A 23,820-nucleotide genomic window follows, 5' to 3' on the forward strand; every position below is an offset into this window, starting at 1 on the left:
GCAGATAGTTACTTATTTTCGTCATATTTTGCTGTTTACAAAATTCCTGTGTACAGCACGCAGGTAAGGCTGAGACAGAAAAAGGCAGGGACCAGGTAGAGGCAGCACACATCCTAGAGGTAGCTACAAAAATTGAGGACACAACGCCACAAAAATGCAAATGTAATGAGGCATAATGCCAAGCATATAAATCTGGGTTTAGCTTTTGCTTTACAGATCCAGATACACCAAACCGATATCAAAGAACTATTGGTGACAAAGACCAACTGTTGCATTGCCTAACGTCACCTGTGTCACGACCAAAAGTTGGACCTGAACACACTGCAAAGACTACAGCCAATGATCAACTAGCACTTAATGTTCTGTATTTGCATAAGAGGAAGTAACTTTCCATACCAGCAGGTGGCGGTAGAATATATTCATCATTCAAAAGAAGAACCAGAAGACTGACAGAATAAATTCAAGACAGTAGTTAGCCAGTTAGCACATTAATAATACAAGCTGGTGTTGAAAGAACAAGGATATTTACTGTGTACTTGTATATAATAACAGACAGTTGCTAACTATTTCTGCTAAAGAGCTCAATGGCTAGAAACATATTCTCACATACAATAACAAGTTTTTTTGGATCACACGGCCTCTTGACTTGAGCAGTCTGTTTGCTTTCCTCACTTCTGTTTCTTCTCTTATTTACAGAGCTCAACTGCCAATCAAAGAGACTTCTTTCACTGAGGGGCTCCACCAACTCAATTCAACATGCTGATACAGCTCAAAACAGCCAACAAGGGTTGATGAGGGCTTACGGTACATGACACATTGCAAAAAACTAGGTGAACAGACACTCACAATAGTCCGACATTAACCAACAGCAGACTGTTGACTTGGTGTGCCAGGGCTCTTACAAAAGCTGTTTGTCTGTATTAACAAACAATACTGACAAACTGATAATTCCTGCATAGTAAACATTTAACTGTGTTACAGAATTATTGAGCTAAATTAAATGGGCATGATGAGTAACAAACCTGTATCTCAGTTTCAAAATGTGTAAGGAAATGTGTAGATGTGTAAATGTGTCAAAAAGGATCTTTCAACACACACACACACACACACACACACACACACACACACTTACATTCTTTAGTCTGATATTTTGGCAAACAGCCACCTCCCCCAGAAGACAAGTCAAGTCATAGTTTGTATACCAGCCTGCATGCTCAGTCCAGTAGCTCACTAACATAACCACAGACCCCAGTTTTAGAAAAATAAAAACAAATACTGAAAACATGACCTTCATACTCACACACTGTGTTGAACATCAAAGTGTGCGTCCATCCTCTGAAAAGGTGCACTTGTGTTTAATTGAGGGACCCTCTACATTTGAACCACCAAAAGCATCTAATTAGGCTCTTGCTTGGAGAGGACGCTATTCTCAAGGTCTGCTGAGAACAATGTGAAGTGGAACTGCTCAGAAAACTTAACTTCAAAGATGGTTTGTCTTTCAAAAGAGGGTGAGGAACAAGAAAAAAAACACCAACCTTTTAAACATTTAAAAAATGGCTAAACAGGTTCCTGCAGCCAGTTCAGCTTATGTCTCCCGGGAAAATAATGAGGATATGTTCACTGTTGGGATTACTGGTGCAGACAGGGAAAGATGAGATTAAGAGATGGCGTAATGAGGAGAACAGGAAGGGAGGACGATGGCAGGAGGGCAGAAAGAAAAGTGTGTGACTAATGTCGAAACAACTTCAGAGAATAACACGGTGGGAGTCAATGGGAGGGAGGCAAAGTTAATTCTTATGCGCATTACAAACCCCCGTCACACCCCACTGTTAACCCTCTAAAACTCAGCTCTAATGTGAATGTTGTTTGAATGTGTGTGTGTGTGTGTGTGTGTGTGTGTGTGTGTGAGTGTGCATGTGAATTTGGTTTGTGTGTAGGATAGTTTTGATCCATAAGCTTGGCCTTAACCATGCAGTTTCATTTACCCCCTATAGAGGACCTAAGCATGTGCTTTAAAGGCTGTATAGCTGTAGAGGGAGGGCCTGAATGAATGAGAGCAAAGTGAGGGGGAGTGTGTGTGTGTGTGTGTGTGTGTGTGTGTGTGTGTGTGTGTCTGTGTGTCTGTGTGTATATGTGTGTGTGTGTGTGTGTGTGTGTGTGTGTATCTTTACTGTGGGAACCAGCCCTCAGGAATGAACCTGATCATTTCCTCAAACTCTCTTCATAACAAGAAAGGAACTCTTAACCCCTAAAAACTATGTTTTAAAAAGATAAAACTGTAAAAGGGAACAGAATTATATTACAAATGCGCTTTTTAACTTGTTGGTTTTCAAAGAAAGAGCAAAAAACATATTTCCTCATCTGCCACTGGTTAATTCTGGCCACACAGTCATGTTATTCTTTTTCTTTTTTATTTCTCCAGGATTTGAGCCATGACCTCAATACAATAAGGGTGAAATGGAATTACACTTACAGTGCTCATAGCAAAATAAATAAAAAATGTAAATAACATTCAATAAAATGACCAGTGACATAATTGTTTACCAGAAATAGTGTCCCTCTTATTCTTTAAGTTAGTACATGTTTATTTTTCCCTTTGGAAATAACTTTTGAAACCAAGAGAAAAAAAGTCAGTCACACCTAAAGGGACAGTTCACCCCCAAATCAAGATATATACTTTTCCTCATACCTGCTGAGCTGTTTATCAGTCTAGATTGTTTTGATTTGAGGTGCCAAGTGTTGTACATATCAGGCGTAGAGATGTCTGCTTTCTCTCCAATATTATGGAGCTAGATGGCACTCGGCTTGTGGTACTCAAAGCTGAAGAACTCATCATCAATGTCTCTTTCCAGAAATCATGACCTGGTTACTCACAATAATCCACAGACATTGATGTGAGCAGTTTCATGAAGAACCAATATTCTCTACTGAACTACAACCGCCACCCAAATCACTGTGCAGAGGGAAGTGTGAATCTAATCAAGACTCATGCTTGTGACTCTAAACATTGATGGCATCCTCCTCAGCTGAACCTTAACGTCAGCTGGGTCAACTTCAGTGATGCTTGGTGAGATAGCACTAGATGGATGCTCCTTTGTGGACGTTGATTCGGTTGGCAGGTGTAATTTAGTAGAAAGAAAATCGTTTCTCATAGAAACTACTCAAAACAAAGTTTAGGTATTATCTTTATCCGTCAGCAACTCACACCAAAACAACCTAGACCGATAAATAGCACTACAGGTGAGAGGAAAAATATTTATGGGTAAACTATCCCTTTAAACATGGTAATATGTTCATACTGGCAATGCTAACAGTTTCCATTTTGCTTCTTGGCGAGCATGCTAACATTAGCTAATAAGCACTAAAAACAAGGTACGATGAAGCTGATGGGAATTTCATTTCAAAAGTTACCAAAGTACTGTGTCGCTTCTAAATCCATCCAATAGTTGTTTTTCATGTTTTGGTCTCAACGAAAGTAGTTAGCCAGCCATGCTTAGAGCCACGCTGTGCTAACTCTGGGCCCACTTCCTACAGCTTCATTACTTTTGTTTTGCTGTGACACCTTTTTAGGATTTTTACGAATAGATTGGAAAAAAGTTAGTGGAATTTAATATTTAGATTTAGTGGTTTAACTGTCTTCGTACTTCAGTAATTCAATGAATGTTAAGTCTTCCTTTTCTTCCAAAGTCTTAAAAGCAAAGGTTTGTTGACTGAATCATGTCAGTCTATATGGTTTATATCTATAGTTGTTGATTCAGCATCATGTCACCATCAATTGTTATTTTTAGGTCATTTCCTCCTTTTCATGTCCTCTATGAGTCAGGTGTGATTATATCATAAGAAAAGAAAATAAAGTGACTTCAGTAAATGTCTGCAGGAAGAGTGAGATCGCTCTCTTTCCTAAAAGGAAATGACTTAAATCGGTCATCGGGCAGAAGTCGTGACATTTTAACCTCTGTAAATTAAGAAGGTTTATTTCCTTTGCACGCTCATATTGTTGACATGGTAACATATCCCTCTGAACTACGTGGGGGTCCTCCATATGCACATGGCCACTATAACCCCCCTATCCAAGCCCCCTTGTCTTTGCAGACTGCTGACCAAGTCCCAGAGTACTCTTATTCTTTTTCAACCCTGCCATAAGAGGAAGCCAGGGATTAGCAAGGATTATGCCGTAGCGTCTCCATAGAGATTTACCAGGCCTCAGGGGGCATGGGGTTAGGGGGGCATCTAGGCAGCAGTAGCTGTGACAGTGGTTTAGGCGTTTGGTTGGTTTAAGTTTAATGACATGGCCTTCAAGGAGGAAAGAATATTAGCACTGGAAAGACTGGAAATATGCTGTAGAAGTTCTAGGAGAAGACTATGATGGCTATGAAGAATTTTACCATAAAGAAGATTAAGGTGGTAAATAACTGAGAAAAAGCTCACAAATTCTGTAAAAAATTTAGAAAATTGTGGTGAAAAAATGGGTCAAGCACAAGACTTTCACTTCATTTTCAGGAGACCTGGGTTTGTGTTCTGTGTGACTCAAAGTATTATTATTATGGTTATTATTAATTTATTAATGTATTTATTAATTAATCAATTTATTTATTTCTCTACTTTTTGCCTTTAAATGATAAGATGGGTATAGCATGAAAGGGGAAGAGAGAGGGGATGACATGCAGCAAAGGGCTGTGGGTTGGAGTCAAACCCACAACCTGCAGAAAGGACACAGCCTTTGTACACAGGGTGCCCGCTCTACCAGGAGAGCTACTGGGCACCCAGAATTATTATTTTTACAAATAGTTGACTTATTATTTGCAATTTTTAGCATTCAGCCACTGAATGTGCACTGTGTACAAAAACTTTAGCAGGATAGCTAAAAAGGCCCGTTTGTGTTAAAGTCATATTTTCACACTGATAGGACAGCAAGGAAGGATGTCCAGCTGCCACTTTCATTTTGGAACTATTTCAAACCAAACCAGACAGTGGTGAAAGTTCTGTGGTTTACCCAGATCATGTACAGAATTAGCAGCTTCATCTGGCTCCATAATTTTTCATATAGTGGCCCTGATTCGCTGTTGTTAGACAGCAAAAAAGCAGAGAGAACAAAAATTATTTTCTTTCATTCCAAAAGCAGAATGTGGGAAAACTGGTCAGAGGGATGTAAGAGTAGTTTCCGAGCTCTGATCCAGAACATGTGTTTGTTGCTCAACGCCAGTATGTTTCACAATAATGAAATGGCCCGTAGTCAAACTAAACATATCCACGCAGAGTGATAGGAGGCATTCCTGTAACAATTGACTGTAAACTTGGACATTAACGCTAGTGTGTGCCTGTGTCTGTGTCTGTGTCTGTGTCTGTGTCTGTGTCTGTGTGGACAGACAGAGGGAGACACAGACAGAAAAAGAGAGTGACAAAAACAAGTACAGCAAATATTTTCTTTAGCAACAGAGAAAGTCGCCATGGATGGATTGACAATGAGGAGACAGTCTCATTCCCTTTTTGTGCCTTGCTTGTTTGGACTTAAAGTAAACTATGTAGTGAGACAATAGTGAATTAAGAAGGTTAATAATAAAACCATGTGGCTCAAACAGCCCGAGCAGATAAAATAGTATTAAAAAAAAAAAAGGTACATAAGGACATTGTTGTCACTGAAAAAGTAGGTGTCAGGGGGTTTTCTAGGACTGCAAATCCCTCTGCAGCCCCATATGTTACTCCCTGTTAAATCTTTTAATGTGTGTGTGTATGTCTCTATATGTGTATATGAGTGTGTGTGTGTGCGTGTGTATTTGTGTCACTTTAGCACACAAACAGATTAATGTCATTATTGTTTGTCAGCGGGGTCGTCCTGCTGTTACAGCTGGAGCCGATTACATCATCTCTGAGAAAAACAGCAACCCAATCGCCAGAATAAATGCTGGCATAGTACATTTCTGCAAACCATGGCTGTTGCATTTGTACATTTAATATGTATTGGATTGACTGAAAATTTATGTTTTCAATTTCTACATTTATGCTGTGACAGATCTATGGTTAGGTTTAAATATCATGTTGGTCACATTACCAGCTTTTGTTGCTAGCAAAATGGCTGGATATGTCCCAAACTTTATCTAAAAAACACCCGCTACTGCTGCAACAAACAATGCTAGAGGTGGGCATGTCCAAGACCTTCCCTAAAAAACACCTTCTTTTGTCACAACAAAATAAGCTGGACATGTCCTGAACCCTTGTTTAAAAATCCCTGCTTTTGTCTGTACAAACACAGCAAGACGTTTCATTCTGTTGACTGGACTGACGATAAGAAGATAAAAATTATATAAAAATACAAACTCAGCCACTAGATATGCATTGAATGTAATTATCCTCCAGTGTAAGTAGGGCGTTCATGCTTTGTTAACTCAAAATAAGCTTTAAAATGCCCCTCAAACTCCATGTAGACTACAATGCAGAATATCAAAGTAATCTCCATTTGACTTTGTTCATATATACTCATGTGATCATCATGGCGAATGACTCCTATTAATTAAGAAATGCTGCGTGTGTGTTTGTGTGTGTTCTCCATGGGTGTTCTCTCTAGTGCTCTGCCCACACGTGCTGGAACAAAGAAAGAGCGCACTCCTCCACTCAGTCAAGTTCCCCCCATAATGACAGGAAAAGTAATCGATTACACGCTGCACTGAGCAGATAGAGCCAGAGGAACACCGCAGAGCCAGAGAGGCCCAGAGAGGAGCAGGTAGTGGATGACAAGAACAACACATGCCCCGTCAACCTCCTGAGCCCCACCTCACTCAGTCTTTCATCAACTTTTCATGTGAATCGCATTGTCTCCAACACACAATGTCAGAGAGACAAAGGAAATCTCAATGCAGAAATTTTAATCTTCACTTTTGTGAAATCAGTGAAGTGATTTTAGCAAAACAAGGAATTAAGACATTAACATTTAAGGACCATACTAGTATTTTGGTCTGTTTTTAGTTCCTTAACCACAAATTATACTGTGGTTAATGACACTGCTGAACATTTTCCAATGCATCAGGGAGAATTTAAGATTTTTTTTAAATGTATTTTTTTTTACTTTTTAGATGATAATTAATTTCTGTATGATATAAAACTCCTGGAAATTTTCAGATCTTGATATTGTTACTCAGTAATACAATCTAGACTAATCTAAAAAAATCTGCATTGTTACATACCTTTGACATAAGCGAATGCAGACTTGACATTTACTTTAAAGCCTATTTTAGAGTGCAACATCCCCATGAAGGTAAATGTGACTTAGATGAGATGTAGGTTACCCAATGAGCTTCATATACAGGTTTCAGAGATACTACCAACATTAGCAAGAATTTTATTAAATATTTACAATAGATATTCCCTTCAATATAAGATGCAGTGGAAAGATGAATTAAAGTCATCTTACACGTCTCAATTTCACCACAGTTTCATGTAAAACTAATCCTGAAATCAGTCTTAAAAGTCACTCCAAAGTCATATTCTTTGTTAGTGGACAGATTTCACTTTTAAACTCTGCCGCACATTAGAGGTGTTTACATTGCTTTAAGGGAACACAGCACATATAAATGAAACAAAAACTATGCACTAAATTATATGAACTGTAAATTATAAAACAATAACTCCTGCAAAGCTGCCATAAATGCATACAAATTTATATATATATTATTTCCCCCCCTCCTTTTTTCAATTAAATTATTATTTTAAGTCAAATTATGAAGTCCCTGTTACTTATCTGTGTCCTTATGTTTTGTTAATCAATAACATCTTGTTGCCTTTGAATTTTTTAGTATGTCTACATTGTCGACATGTGCATTAATTGCTGAATCAAGGAAAAATGGGAGAAAACTATATGAGTGTCTTTCTGTCTGTATCTCGCAGTCAAACAGGAAAAAGCCTGTTGTTTTCTCTTCTTCTCCTCCACAATATTTGACACGAGCCCCTTCTGATCTCAGCCCATGTTGTGACTGCGTCTCGGTAGGGGGAAAGTGCTATGCGTGTGACATGCATGTGTTTTTCTGGGAGGGGGTCTGTAACTAGACCGCAGTATGAGTCACAGTGTAAAGATCTGGCTTTCAGCAAGAGGGAAGCCCTGGGTGTGTCTACTGAGGATCACATCAAGAAGACGTGTGTGTGTGTGTGTGTGGTGTGTGAGAGAGAGAGAGAGAGAGAGAAAGAAGAGAGAGCTTATCCATCACCTGTAAAGTAAATCAGATCCAGATGTGGGAAAAGGAATTCATTAATCTAATGTGTCAGGCTGCATTAGGGTCTGTGTGTGTGTGTGTGTGTGTGTGTGTGTGTGTGTGTGTGTGTGTGTGTGTGTGTGTGTGTGTGTGTGTGTGTGTGTGTGTGTGTGTGTGTGTGTGTGTGTGTGTGTGTGTTTGTGTGTGAGGTTCCACTTTTTGGCCAGTAGATGGGGTCAGAGTACAGCTGGATTAATTGAGCTCGACCCAAGAGAAATAACACTTTCACTTTCCACACCCAAACACACACATACACACATTTGTGTGTGTGTCAGTTGCCACCCTGTCCCACTGGAGTTGAAGGTTTAGTGGCAATGAAAAGGTCCAAGAGTTACACCTAATTAGAAGTGTTAAACAATCAGTACGGTCAGATAGCGATCAGATAATGACCTCAATTGTTAGAACAGAACCACATTTAATGGCAGGCGTGAGGGTAAAGTAACCAGTTATGACATCAAAGCTTATTCAGCTCTTGTGTTCAAAACAGTAAACTTCTCTATTAAAGTGTTCCTCTTTTGTTTTCAGTTCCCTGTCCTCAGCTGGACTGACACTAAAAAAACAGCTCACTTCTGCTTTTCTAGAAAGCAGACAGCACTAAAGCAAACCACTTAGACCAGAAAGCTTCAGGGAGTGTGTATGTGACACATACACACTGTGTGAAGCTGTGTGTGTGTATCTGTGTGTGTGTGTATCCTGCTCCAAACAAATGTTTTCATAATTCAGACGTTTAGTGCAGTGAACCAGCTTGTCTCGCAGAGTAACCATGGAGACTGCATGTTTACTAATGGGAGGTCGCCGAGGATGGGAGCTCCTCCATCCAGGAACAAAAACGTCTGTGCCCAGCAGGGCAGAAAATGACACACGCTCATCCAAGTGACTGCTCGTTTGTGTGTGCATGTTGAGCCCATTATCACCACTTGAACGACAACAATGGTAATCAATACCATCTTTCAAGCCCAGATGAGGCTCAGACAGGGAATTTATGTAGACTTTCTACTTTATGCAGGTTTCCATGAAATCACACACACACACACAAAACCATTAATCTCCTATTCTGACCAAAATATTTTTGTCCATGTGTCAAGATGCCCCAAAATTCCTGCCCCTGTACTCTCACATATTCAACAGTGCTACAAAGACTGATAAGTGTTGAGAAACAAGCTAAAGCCAAAGCAAAGGATTTTTCCTGTTGTGCTTTGTGGTGTTATTTTCTCTAGATAATGGACTGCTGATAATGGATTGTCTCTTTTATGAAAATGGGACTTTATGCTTTGTGCCATCACAGGCTGTGACGCAGACGAGGTGGTACAGCTGTAATTCCTACAGGTTACCAATAAAGGTCACAGCAACAGTGCAAACAAGGCACTACATCCATGAAACAAACGTGAAAGATTTTGTATTTGTTAATATAAATGGCTGGGATAATGCCAAGATGGGTAATGGAACCAAAGTGCTCTGAAGAGGAATTTATTTAATAATGCTCTGCTAGAGGATCTTTTGTGGCAGTGTGCACCCAGACTCTAAGAGAGAATACAGAGGAAATTCCTGAATAGGATGTTGGATCAATACATCTTTTTCTTAAACCTTTTGAAAGCTGAGCAAATCAGCTTGATTTCTTTCAAAAATATGGGAAGAGGGTATCAAGCACCTAAACATGAAATGGCCCAAAAATTAGCAAGAAATTGGTAAAAAGTTAAAAGAAAATATATATATTTTTTAAGTAAAATAAAGTAAAATGCCAAAAAGACACCAAGAGCATGCAAATAATTATAATAATAATTTTATTTTTTAAATATTTATTTATATTTTTTTGCATTTTTTCTCTTATTTTCTGGAAAATTATTTTAAATATATTATTCAGAGAATTCTAAATATAATTGTCTGGACATTTTCCTCTCATTTTTGGATAATATCTTATAAACTCCACAGCTAATTTTGTATCCATGTCAACTTTTACTAATTTTTGAGGGACATTTCTTGTCAAGTTTCCCATGTTTTTGAAGGAAATCAAACCAGTTTTCTCAGGGTTTAAATGCTTGTGAAAGGTATCCAAATGCAGCACAAGAAAACTGATGTCCATTAGGTGTCAAAGGGTTAATGTGCAGATCAAGTCTACACTCAAAGATGTTCACATGTACCTCCACACTGACTCTGAACCTGGAGGTTCCAGCCCCACTTTGGTTCACCATAGCATCATGAGGGACGCAAGGCCTTTTAGAGTTTAAGGGGTGTGAGAAAACTTTTGAAACATACATGCAGCAGGCATATATCACAGGATTTCATTAATTTCCTTTAAAAAAAAAAACTTAAAAATATTGTTAAAATTTATATATATATAAATATACTGATAGAACCTTAACTCTCTGCAAAACAGAGGTGCTGAGCAATGAGCATTATCAAAGGATGTTTTCCTGCTGCTGCTGAAATCGGGGCTGATGACAGAGGCGACACTGAACTGCATCAAGGGCAATAAATAGTGCAGTCCAGTCTCACCATAGTGGTTGCTTTATTACTACCAGCAACCTCTTTATCATCAAACATTACCGTCATTGCTCATGTAAAAAAAATACTGATTAATGCAAGTTTAAATCCTAACCTCTACAACTGTCATAGTCACACTCATCTCAGTTTCACGCTCAGGACAATGACCTCGTCCCTCCTTCTCGCTATTTCCCAGTGAGAATGACGTGTACAAGTGAGACTGTGGGGGCATACTGGGAGGGGTCCGGTTCCACATGTAAGCGGTACTCGTCAGACAAGAAGAGGCCCGGGCCAGAAAAGCACAGGAAATGGATAACTGAGTTAAAGGGTCCTGACTCAGTGTGTGTGTGTGTGTGTGTGTGTGTGAGTAGGGTCTTTGTGTCAGGCAGGTCATGGCAAAGTCACGGTAAACTTACCTTTGTATGGGAATGTGAGTCATGTCTATACAGTATAACTCAAGTGAGTCACAGTGAGAACCATGGTGAGTCAAATCCTACTCATCCATATGTTTATGACCAAACTGTAATGGTTTAAAATGCTGTTTCCCCACAGTTTAACATAACAAAGAGATGAGTACTACAGAACCCAAACAAAGAACATGTGTGTGTATGTGATACATTATTTATGTGGGGAAATCCTATGTATTATATATGCTGGGATGGGATATGGTAATGTAGAGTGACCTCTGTTTGACAAGGGCAGTGCCTCTATGTATAATGGATGAGTATTTGTAATAAATTATGAGATATGGGAGAGTTATCCAGCATGAGGGTAGTTCAAGTAGACTGGGTCGAGAGTAGCAGGGAAAGACAGAATAGTATCACAAGCCTGCCCTCTAGTGATAAAGTTATATCAGGTTAAAGTTGTAGCAGGCACCACAGCACAGAGTGCAGACTCAAAATAACCAGGAAATGATTCAATAAATGCTGATATGAGAGCTTAATAAAGAGATGATAAGAGACAGAAAATGGACATTGTGTACTTCTGCTTTTCTCTGTTTTCTGTCTCTGTAAATTGAATATTTTTCAGTCTTGTGATGTCTATAGACAAAAAAACAACTTGGAGATGTTACTCTGGGCTCAGGAAATTTGTGAGGGGCATATTTCACTATCTTTGGGCATTACAAACAATAAATGATTAGTTTTATTGGATAAATACTCCAACAGATTAGTTGATGATGACTACATCTTAACAACAATGCAAAGAAAGGATTTGTTAAAGGAATATTGTTTTGAATTACTTGAGAAATGTTCACAATATTTCCACTATTACCTGAACCATCACATACTGCATTTTCAAAAATACAGATCATGATACAACATTTGCTCTGTAGCAGAAAGACAAAAACAAAACAAAAAAAACTGGCTTCCCATTTTCTTTGTCTGAATGTCTTTTGTTTTTATCTGTCTTTTCTCTTTCTCAATCTTTCTCCTTTGCCCTACCAACAAATGTTGCCTTTTGTTTTGCCTCCTCACCCAAAGCAGAGTATAAACCTGCAAAACCACTAATTGCAGGCCCTGACCAGATACACAATAACGCTATAGGGCCCTGAACTGTGTTGCAATTGATTTCCTGGTGATTTGGGGTGCATTTTTGTGGTTACCATGGAGATGTCAAGCTGTGGCAAACAGCAGAGGAATTTTTTTTTAGTTTGGTTGGTTGGACGAGCTCTGCAGCTTTACACACACACAAACATGCAGTCACATACACATAGACACACAGACACACACATATACACACACACACACAGCCAGAATCCTACTTTACAATGAGATAATGTGTTTTTCTTCACTGTGCTTAAAGTTGGGCAGTGAAACATGATTCTGTGTGTGCACTAAGTTAAAGATGTGTCATACCTCCTCATGCAAGTTCTCCAAAACTAACCAAGGAAGTCCAGGGAACACAAATAAGTCATTCTTCAATAATCCCTCTAAACCTAATTTCCTCTATTTGTGTATCCATGTGAAAATTACTTAATGTAATTCTTCTCGATTGGTCATCAAGTCACAAGGTGGTGTGTCATCTTACTGTGACAGACCGACAGAGACTCAGGGAAATAAATAACAATTTGAACCCTAACAGGAGGTACAACTTGTGACCTGTCCCTCTGATACAGCTGTCAAAGAAAAACAATGTTTTAAAGGGCACATCACACAAACACAGACAAACACCCAAACACATTCTCATTAACATGATTGGAATAGTCCTCTCTAGCCTATTTTGAAGTAGATAACAAATGAAGGTTATAGACCCCTTTCTCTAAGTGCTCAGTCTTTGCTGCCATAGCCTCATGGAGACAGCCAGCTGTGTGTGTGAACTGAACAAACTGGTGATGTCGAAAAACAATACCTTAAAGGTCCATTGTGTAGGGTTGAGGGGGAAATATTGGCAGCAACATAATCAGTATGTTTTCTTTAGTGTATAATCGTCTGAAAATAGTAAAATTAGCTGTTTATATTTAGATAAGGAGCGAGTCCTTGTTGCCATGTTGCACCGTCATGTTTCTACAGTAGCCCAGACCAGACAAACATAACACTGACTGTAGATAGAGCCACTTGCTTTTTGCAATTTCATGTCGACTTGTAGTTAAAGCCAGATTTTTTAAAATGTGAAAGTGCTTTATTCAGTGTTTTTATAGTGTTTTGGAGAGGAAGAGACCTCTGCAGATGATTCAGTTGTAAGTAAAAACCTGAACGATGAAAACTGAAGATATTCTCTTCAGCAAAAGTTTCAGCTAGTTGGAATCTGCAGTCCTCACCACTCATCACCACAAAATCTCCCTAAATCTTACACGCTGCTCCTTTAAAAGATGTCCAATGGTAGAAAAGAATGAAGTTTCAAAGAAATACACCACCTGGGTAGCAACCACTACACAACACAGCAAGCATGCCAAAGCTGAAATAGTTCACGCTGTTTTTCCAATGTGATCTCAGCATTAAACCTTTTGATCCAAAGAATCCATGGCTGCTTTAAAACACAACTCATTCTGACCTCGACAGCTCTGACTGGTCTCACATTGGCAAGGCAGAAAGAGTAACCAGTTTTCCAAAGACATCTGCATTCTATCTCTGCCAGGGGGCTCTCGTGAGCCAACGCTGCGAGGGGTCCTCCACATGGAAGCCTGCTGGCGAAGCCGTCGGGCTCGCAGCTGAATTTGACAGGATGATCTCTGCAAGAGGGCTCGATGATTGTGACATCATTCCTGGACTCTGCCAGAGGGCTGTTTTCTGACTATGGCAGAGCCAGCTGCACCAGGGGGGCTACAGCTGCCAGTGTCAAGGCAGACACCAAGAGGGGGGCTTGTGATGCATCACTGAGGGTCTGATCAAGGCTTTGTTGTGCTGGTAAACCACTAAATACAGGCCTGACTGCAGCTGTGGTGTTGTAACAGTTGGTAGGTGGCAGGATTCACCTCATAAACAATGCTAAGATCATTAATGAGACACCACTGTCCTAGTTCCTGCAGGCTGCAGTGACATGAGGCAAAAAATATTCTTTGCACTACTTAGGTTAATGAAGCAGGTGTAAAAATAAACTTTTAAATAGTAGAGTAGAAAACTTACCCATTACCCAGATCATCAATATCATCATCATCGTCATCATCCTCGATTGGGCTCTTACTGCCGAGGTCGCTGTTGCTGAGGTAATCTCCCTTCAGGAGGGACGGATCCGAGTCGTCCAGCGCCTCGATGAGTTGGATACGAGCAGTGTGGCTGATCCGAAGGGGGATGTCTGACTGGGTGTTACCTGTGGACGGAGCTTCACCAGCCTGCAGACGGGGGCTGGCTTGACCCTGGCGCCATGACAACGGAGAGGAGCGATTCGATAGGCTGGAAATTGAGAACGCAGCAGCTTCATCGCTGTCGTAGCACACAGAGCCCTCCACACAGCTATGGAATGGAAAAAAAGCAAGTTTCTTAAGAAATATTCACAGTAATGTGCTCCTCTAAAAGGCTGAAAAGGCTAGGCACAGTTTAAACCAACAGAAAGTGAATGTCTTTCTTCCATTTCCTCCTTTTTTCCATTGAATCACCTTTCCTTCTGTCCCCACCCTGCATCTTCTTCTGTGTCTCAAAGACCTCAGGCTGAGGGATTATAATGTGCTCACATGGAATCAGGGTAAGGGCAAACCGGATATCAATTTATTGGACAAGAGCAGGATGTTAAAATCAGGTGAGGCTGGCAGAGAATACCAGCATAAGTAACATTAGACAGTATATATTTGTATATTTGTACCAATGCATTAGCAATGTATATTTGTGTGAGTCTTCAAACACCAGCATCACTAACATCACAGTATCATGTATCCCTCGTGCTAAAGCAGCACATCACTGCTTAGTGCTTAGGGTGATGAGCATTAGCATATTAAAAGTTCCTGGCTCTCAAGATGTGTGACAGTACGCTACATTAAAATTATCTTGTCTGCAGGAAACAGAATCATCCCCACAAAAACCGTCAATGGAGACGTTTTCGGATGACACGCTGAACCACTAACATAAAAACAGGCAGGATAGACGTGGAAAGAGGATGAGAGTGAGGATGCTCCCCATCTTGCTAAAATGGATTTTTCATAGGCTTTCTGCTTGTTATGCATGAAGTAGATATCAGGCAAAGTATGTGTAGACAAAACAATTCGCTTGCTCACCAATCCATTCGTTTAATTCATTCAAATCTTAAAATCTAAACACTCGCTTTTCACAGGAAATATGACATCTTGTTTGCACAGGAAACTTCCACCAACAGGCTGCAGGCCTCAAAGCAGAATATGTCTTCAGGGACAGCAGGGAGTGATTCAAGGTTATTACAGTACGATAAAAGTATGAATGGCGAAGGAAATGTATTCCAGCAGGGAACCATCTGCTGATTTGCTCTTCGTGTAGGGAGCTCCCACTGAGGGACAGAGGGAGGATACATGGCAGGAGACACACGGACAGGCAGACAGAGGGGAAGCTCTCAAGGACAAAATCGGAAGAGGCGCTGAATCAGTCAATGAAAGACAGGAAGCAGAGGGAGGGAGAGGACACACGAACGCTCACATACACTTAATCACAGCATTATTGCATGTCTTGTTGTCTGTACGAAGACGAGTCGTGAGTGTGCATTGGCAGGGTCGGCTTTGAAGTCAGCTTTGAGCTAATCCCACTTCAGTTCGGTATTAACCATCGCAGAGAGAGAGCAGAGCAGGCGGAAAATGACAGACTAATGGTGGCTGGTTTATCAGGAATACTGATATTGATCTGAGCCCACAGGCAGTTAACCACCACACCCCAACACACTGTTAGCAATGTCAATAAGGATCTGCCCATCTCAACTGCTTGCACTTGTTTGTCTCTTCTTTTTTGTTTTTATCAAATCATACTATGCAGTACTTTACTATACTGTTTGTGTGTGTGTGTGTGTGTGTGTGTGTGTGTGTGTGTGTGTGTGTGTGTGTGTGTGTGTCTGGCTAACCCTGTGGCTCAGCTGCACCCCTCTCAGGCTGGTCATGGTCTCCTCTAGGTTCTGTCGAAGGTCCAGAACATTTTGCACGGTCCTCTTCCTCTGGGACTCTGGGTCTGCAGGGTTGCATGCACACAAACAGAAAGGGATATTTTCAGACATGTAATGCCATGTTGCATCAAAGGGTGGATGAAAAACACTGCCTGTACAAATAGTTACAAAAATATATACTTAGAAATGACATGGAGTTAACAGTAAGAAATACACTATGAAATATGATCAAATATTGTTTATAAATGATGACAATGGATGTTTCCTCCACTGGCTATGCTCAAAAATATGCAGACAAATAACCATAACAGTTCAGTCCCCAACCCCAGTGACCAAAATCTAGGATAACACCTAATTATCTAAACAAAGGCTAAAGAATAAATCTACTGTGTAATGTTAAGTGGACTTAATTTAAGTGTACTTAGTATACTGCAATGAGCACATGATTAAGTACAACTTAATTGTGAGTCGTAATAGTACAGCTAAGAGGGGGTGGTCAATATAGAGAAAATCAAAAATCACAAAATTATTAGAACAAATATATGAGGCAGATGGAGCTCACCCATCCTAACACACATAAATATATCAATAGTCTGCCAATATTGTAGGGTTGAATATTGGTGCTTTTAAAAAAAAATTGAAATAATGACATTTTTGACAAATAATCATCCGTCATGTGGATATAATGACTAAGAGGGCAATCAAACAGCTAGAGCAGTCTGGTAAATTCAGAAAATACCATCACATAGCATAGCACATAGCAGGCAAAGATGATGAAGCCAGAGAGCCACAGGAGGAAAGACATGATAGAGGTAACAGTGGCAGCGTAAGCACAGTTGTTTTTCCAGATGGCAGTGGAGCAAACTAAATTAAATATGATGGCAGTCAGAAAGAAAAAAACAACAGAGGAGACCTTTAAGACCAGACAGGTCACACTCCAACAGCATCCAGCCAGTGCACAGTCACATCACCTGCCATCTGTCTACTTTTTCCCTCCGGTCCAACCATACTCTGTCAGCCTTAGTGCCCGCTCGTTGCACTGTGCCCCTTTGCCCCCCGCTCTCAGAATAAACCAAAAGCTTTTCACACTAGGGAGCACATTGGCATTTGTCTCACCCTTTTCCAGTATGCTGTAATCTGCTCAGATTGGGCTATATGGATTCATGCTGGGACATTCAGCCAGACTGCTTTTTGTATCTGTGTTTGTATGTGTGTGTGGTGTGTGTGTGTGTGTGTGTGTGTGTGTGTGTGTGTGTGTGTGTGTGAGAGAGAGAGAGAGAGAGACAGAGAGAGAGCGAGAGAACTTCCCCCGGGGATTGGAAAATTGGATGCAATATAAGAACCAAAGTGGTTCAACCACTTAGTGATACAGACACCCTGTATTCATGCTCGGGAAACAAAACATGTTTCAGTTTACAGTTTTTATATCAAAACATGTCAATCTGAGCATTTGATATTGGGTTGGGCTCCTAATTTGGTTTGTATTTTCTGGGCAGCGAGCTCATACCAAGTGAATGGTCTAACTTATGGTTGAAAACCAGGCAAAATCTACACACACATATGAACTATCACATATAATCTCACACAGACTGTAAATTAATCAGGACACCTAAACTGCATCACATGACCTTGACCTTTGCTCTTTCTCCTACTCTGGGTATTTATGTGTGATGTGATGGGGGGATGGTGATGAAAGAGTTATAGTGGTAAGATATGGGACAGCCTGTTCACCCCTGAGGTTCAGCTCAATAGACCATTAGAACTGGCCAGATGAGCATAGCGAAGAGATTTGCTATAATTGAGAAGGAAAGGGCTAAGACAAAAATAGAAAAATAAACTGTATTTTTACAACCACCATGATAGTGTTACAACGTTGTTCTTGCATATATATAAATAACATATGTAGAGTTAATCATTTTTGAGTTTATATATTGTTTATTTTCACCTGGATTTCATGTTTCCACACCCGGAATTTTTTCTTTACAATTTGCAAGATTTTTTTGCAACTTTGTACATAAACTGACAGTAAACAAAGTCCAACTGTTGTGGTCAACCACTTTAGTCCATCACTTTTGGTCTTGTCTGAAATATCTCAGTGACATTCATGATCCAATGAGTTCTTATGATGTCGGCTATCACCTGACTGTTCCTCTAGTGAGGTCCATGAGGTTCATTGTGGTTTTGAGTGACATATCTCAATGTCTGGATTGATTTCTACATCTGAAAATTGGTTTACATGTACATGTCCCCCTAAGGATGAACTAAAAATGTGGGTGACCCCTAAATTTTCCCTCTTTTGCCACCATCAGGTCAAAATTCAAAATTGTCCAATACTTTGGTTTATGACCAAATACCAAGAGCTAGTTGGTGGGGAAAAAAACAAAACCTTATCTGGCTGCACTTTGTGTTTTGTTCTCATTAGTCAATGTTAGCATGCTAATATGCTATAGGAAACACGTTCAATCACACACAGGCAAACACACATCACCATGTTAGCATTGTCATTGTGAGAGCATGTTTGCATGCTGCATTAGCATTGGGCTCAAAGCCCTGTATTCCTCACAGAGACACTAACATCGCTGTAGTCTTTGTCTTGTTAATATTTTAACTAAATTATATACTGGGCCTTCTGAACAACACACTCTATATACGCAAGAACTCTCCTATCACATATGTCACTAAAAACATTCAACTCCACCCACACTTACCCCATTCACACCGCCCCTCCTATGAATCAGTCCAGCTGGCAAGTGAGGAGGTAAGGGGGGAGAGACCTTTCTAATGAGTGAGGAGGGCAAATCATGAGCTGCCAGAGGTGTCAATCTCAACAACAGCTGCAGACTAAACACTGTGCTCACATACACACACATAGGCATACACTGTGAGCCTTCTCACATGCACGTATCCACCAACAAACTGAGAAACACCTACAACAGACCCAATTTATAAAGCTGGATTGATTTGTCCAAAAGAGAATGGCCTACTGGACAATTGATTAGGCCGCCCTGGGGACAGGCAGCTTAGTGGAGAGATGAAGTCATTGTGATCCAACCTTCTGCCACTCACACACACACAAAAAGACACATTCGTACACACACTATGAAGATATTTAGAGTAAGAATAAGAATAAATTTATATGTAAATAGAACTACTTTGCTCTGCTCTACATGAAAGGTACTGATGCAGCATACGGACATTCAAGATACAAAAAGCCGTATTTCAGCTTTAAAATGCTACATTTTAGTAATCTGTTCATACTAAGCTTAAGTGGGAACAAAGAACCCCTTAAACATGCAAATACAGACAAAGTCTGACACACACTCAGCGCACAGGCACGCTTTAAGTGGCCGATTTTAATTACCCTAAACGTGAGCTTTGTTTAACATCGGCGTCAAATTGATTAGATACGGCCTGCCTGATTGCGCATGTGCTTGTGTGTATATGTGTGTGCGTGTCTGTAAAAGACTTCCTGTCCCGCCTCTGCCCTGGCCCTGGTGGTCCCAGCTGGCATGGGGAGGGGGTGTGGTGGTGGCGATGGGGGAATTAGGGATGCAAATATCCCTGTCAGTTCTGGCAGCTCCCCAGGGGTGCAGATGAATTACACTGATCTGGTTTAAACAGAGTGTGTGTGTGTGTGTGTGTGCGCGCGCGCGTGCGCGTGCGTGCGTGTGTGTGTGTGTGTGTTGGGACGGGTGCGTTCCACCTGCCTCGTCTCGATATACTTGTGAACACACACTCCAGCTCTGAAGAGGCTGTGAAACTGGCTGAGGAGCCTTTCGTAATGGCCCACTCAGACTCTTTGAAATGAGAGTCAGCAAGTTAGAGTGAGTGTTATTGTAAGTGCGTGCATTCACTGCATGTGCAGGACAACCTCTGAATCCTAATGCAAGCCTGCTGTCAGACAAAACAAACAGACAGAAAGACTTTAAAGAAGCAAGAGAATTACACAGGAGGTAGAAGTGTAGAGGATGAACAAAAAGCTGCATTTTATCTTGACATATTCTGCCTACTTCACAACAAGAGCACAGAAGGCAAGACAGCATAAATGTACAATGGCAAAGAAGACAAATGTAGAATTTTTCTCTCATAATGTGCGTGTGGTCAAGTCACAAGCCCATTACACAGAATTTCTGCCCTTTAAATTAGCAGCAACGTTAAGGAGCTTGCTTTTTAATTCCTAAAGACAGCGAAGCTTAGTCAGATGTTCACATGTTGCTCAAGACTGATGATCAAATTGCAGTACAAAAGCAAATCTCGAAATGCTTTTGATATTACTCATAACTGTCTCATGTGAATCCCATGAAAAGATAACCAGCAATGCATTAGTCTGGCTCTCAATACTTTCTTATTTCCTCGCCCCGTCTGTGGCTCTCAGGGTTAAGCCCAGTTGCTCTTAGTTAAGATGTAAAGCTTTAAAAATTAGTCAAAGTAAATGGGTTGGTTGTGGACTAATTTTAGCTGAGGATTAAAGTAATATTTACATCCTCAAAACAGCCATTTTATGTACCTTAATTTTCTTTCATGTTGTCACCGTGAATGAAGAATCTAAAAATTGAGAACATTCTTGATAAATTAAAGTCATGGGCAACTGTGTTTAACTACAGTAAAACTTTATCAAAACATCTGTTTACAAACTCTCACACAACTCGAGCAGTATAATCCAAGTCTCATTTATCAAGTTGCATATTACTACTTCCCAAACAGACAGCTCTTTCCAACAGGAAACTTAACAAAAAACAAAACTTACCCATGCTCTCTTCAAAGTCAGACTCCATTGACAAAAACAGTAATTTTACTTCACTGAACCAGGAAGCATCTACTCTGCCCATGCCTCAATCAGTGTGTTACGAGTGACTTTGGTGAACCCAAAGTAACCATTTAAACGCAAAAATTACATCATGACACAAACAATCTAACAGATAGCTTCAATTCATAAAGAATTATCTCTGTTTTTGGAAACAAAACCATTTTCTTCATAAATAATTTTGGAGGTCAAATATTACCTAAATACTCATTTAGTGCGTGAGTGAGTATTTTTATCAGGACTGTGTATGTAGTTTTGACTGAAGAAAACTACAGTGCCCGTGTTTACCCAAAATAAAGGGACATGTCACCCAGCGCAACAGTGTGACTCATCTATGTGTTTTTAATAGTCTTTGGACAACAATGGACATCTGTGGCACAGACAAATAAGCTATATCAGGCACTACTTTTCATGGGATTTGATATTGGAAGCTGTATCCCTTAACACTAGAGAAAGCAGAAACAGCATGTTTCATGATGTGGATGTCTGATGGCAGAGTGAACGAAAAAGTAAGAGGGTGAAACTGCTGTCCACTTGGTTTCCTCTCTTGGGTGACTTAACTCTCCTCTCCATTAGATAGAGAAAAAAAATCTCCCAAAAGACACACTAATGGCTCTGTCCTTGCAGGAGTAGTCTGACATTGTGTGTGTATGTGTTTGTGTGGTAACATCACATTCTTCTTTGACGGTTTGTTTTTGTGCAGTGACTGTAAATGCGTGTTCATGCATCTGTCCGCAAATGAGTGTGCGTCATTGGTGCAGTTTTGCAGAATATGAATGTAGGTTTGAGTAATGGCTCCTGTTTCTATTCTTTCCTTCCTTCCCTCCGGAGTTCATTTGTCTCTGTCCTGTCATCGTGCGTGCACATATGTTAGTGTCACCGTAACACTCCTCAGGCTACAGTACCCTTAACGCATGATAGATGTGTGGTCGAGCATCCCTGCTCCTGCATCAAAAAAGGTCTGTACCTGCAGCGATGTGTTGAAGTCTGTACAATAGTGATACGATTCCTAAGTATTTTTACGGAATTCCTGACACGCGAGAATCACACAAACAGGATGTTATTAAAACCTTTGTGGCTTTTGTTATTGTCCAAGTTTTTACTTCAGGCTGCATATTTCTTTAGGGCATGTTGAGGCAAGGTAGAACACGCGATGACCCAGATATACACCTGTCACAATGTGTATATGAACCAGCTAAGCTACAAAAATGGCTCATTATTTTGGATTTTGTTTGACATGACCGTTCAGTAAAATATGTTTTCTTTCTCTTTCTCAGCCTCCACTCAGAGTAGCATCTCAGCCATCTGCTGACCTCAGACAGTTTGCAAAACAGGAAGCATTACAACATAGAGCCATTCCTGCACATCTGGACTGAGCGGACAAACACACGCTAATGCACGAAAATGTTCATCCATGCACTTGTGCACACACACACACACACACACGCCCAAACACGTGCACTAAAGTTCATCTGCTTCACCGGGATGTCGCAACAGGATATTAGACCCTTGAAGATCACAATCTGTAATGTGACATGAATAGTTAATGAGCATGTCTGAGCACAAAACTGCATCTGTGTGCACTAAATTTAAACGGCTGTTGGGTAAAATGCAAAGAATGCTCACATGAGAAGATACTGAGGATAGTGAATGGTGGTTTGGGGCAGCTAATCGTGTTGAAATCCGTTTAAAGTTGGAAAGAGGATGAGCAACATGCTGATTGCCTCAGAAACACATGTGAACAGACGGAACCAATAGATCCAGGATCAACTGTGTAACACTGAGCACAGAGTTAAAACCACCAAACTTTGGTTGCCAAACTGTCTCCTATCCTTTCAGCCCAGATCACAAAACATGACTCTGAGCATTGACCCAAGCGCGAACATGCACACACATTAACACACTCTCCATACCTCTTTAACCACAGTCCTATCTGCTCATAGTCAGAGTGCTATCAGCTTAGAGGGGAAGATGAGGAATCTTTGAATGACTTGAGAGAAGTTTACTTTCTCAGAAAAGAAGGTCGAGATCTCACCAAGGTAACACCAAAAGAACACATCACCTCCAGTCCCGCTGATTAGGCTTCAAAACATAAAGAGGAATGAGTATTCCTCTGTGCCAAGCTACACTGGAGGAGATTAAAATGCGTGTGAGGTGCTTTGAGAGTAAAGAGATAAAGAGAGGCACGATCTTAAAACACACACATCTCACATAAACACACATGGCATGCAGATGAGGCTGTCAAAAAACCATCACCTGGAGGAAAAAACAGTTTGACGGATGTACGCGTGTTTGTTGCAATGTCAACTGTCCCGAGCTCTCAGCAGCATCTCCTGTGCTTCCTGTGTACGTTTGAAAACTTGAATCTTAATCAGAACCAATCTAAATATGGACTGAGACGCACACACATTCATGCAGACACACAGCCACACAGCCACACACTGACACACATGCCAACTAAACCCAGCAACGAGCCAATGCAGACCATAATGTGTGGCAATGTTTGGGTGTATTTTTGTTCAAGAGAGTTGTTTCCTGTGGAACTGTATTTTACAATGTGCTTAAAGCGAGCAGCTGCAGCTCCGTGATCACATGCCAGACAGACAGTCTGCTCTCTGTGTAGAGTGCCTGCTCTGTTAATAAGGTGATGGGTGAGAACTGTAGAACTGATGACAGCAAGTAAGCAAAAATGATTCATTTTCTTGGTTAACCAATTACTTGGTCAATAAAATCTCAGAAAAAGGTGAAAAAGCTCAAGGTGACAACTTCAAATGTCTTTTTTTTTTATTTAAACAGCAGTCCAAA

General features: G+C 40.4%; 1 protein-coding gene across 3 annotated transcripts in view; it reads right to left on the minus strand.

Moving 5' to 3' along the window:
* LOC121947357 (neuron navigator 1-like) overlaps positions 1-23,820 on the minus strand; it is a 113,931-nt gene that overhangs the window by 54,909 nt on the left and 35,202 nt on the right. For all 3 annotated transcript variants that reach the window (XM_042492373.1, XM_042492372.1, XM_042492370.1), the window contains exons 6-7: positions 16,174-16,276; positions 14,285-14,611 (exon numbers count right to left, since the gene is read on the minus strand). In XM_042492373.1, coding sequence (XP_042348307.1) covers positions 14,285-14,611; positions 16,174-16,276 — 430 coding nt within the window. The remainder of the gene's footprint in view (positions 1-14,284; positions 14,612-16,173; positions 16,277-23,820) is intronic.

This window comes from Plectropomus leopardus, chromosome 8, assembly GCF_008729295.1.
Source record: "Plectropomus leopardus isolate mb chromosome 8, YSFRI_Pleo_2.0, whole genome shotgun sequence".
NCBI classification, from domain to species: domain Eukaryota; kingdom Metazoa; phylum Chordata; class Actinopteri; order Perciformes; family Serranidae; genus Plectropomus; species Plectropomus leopardus.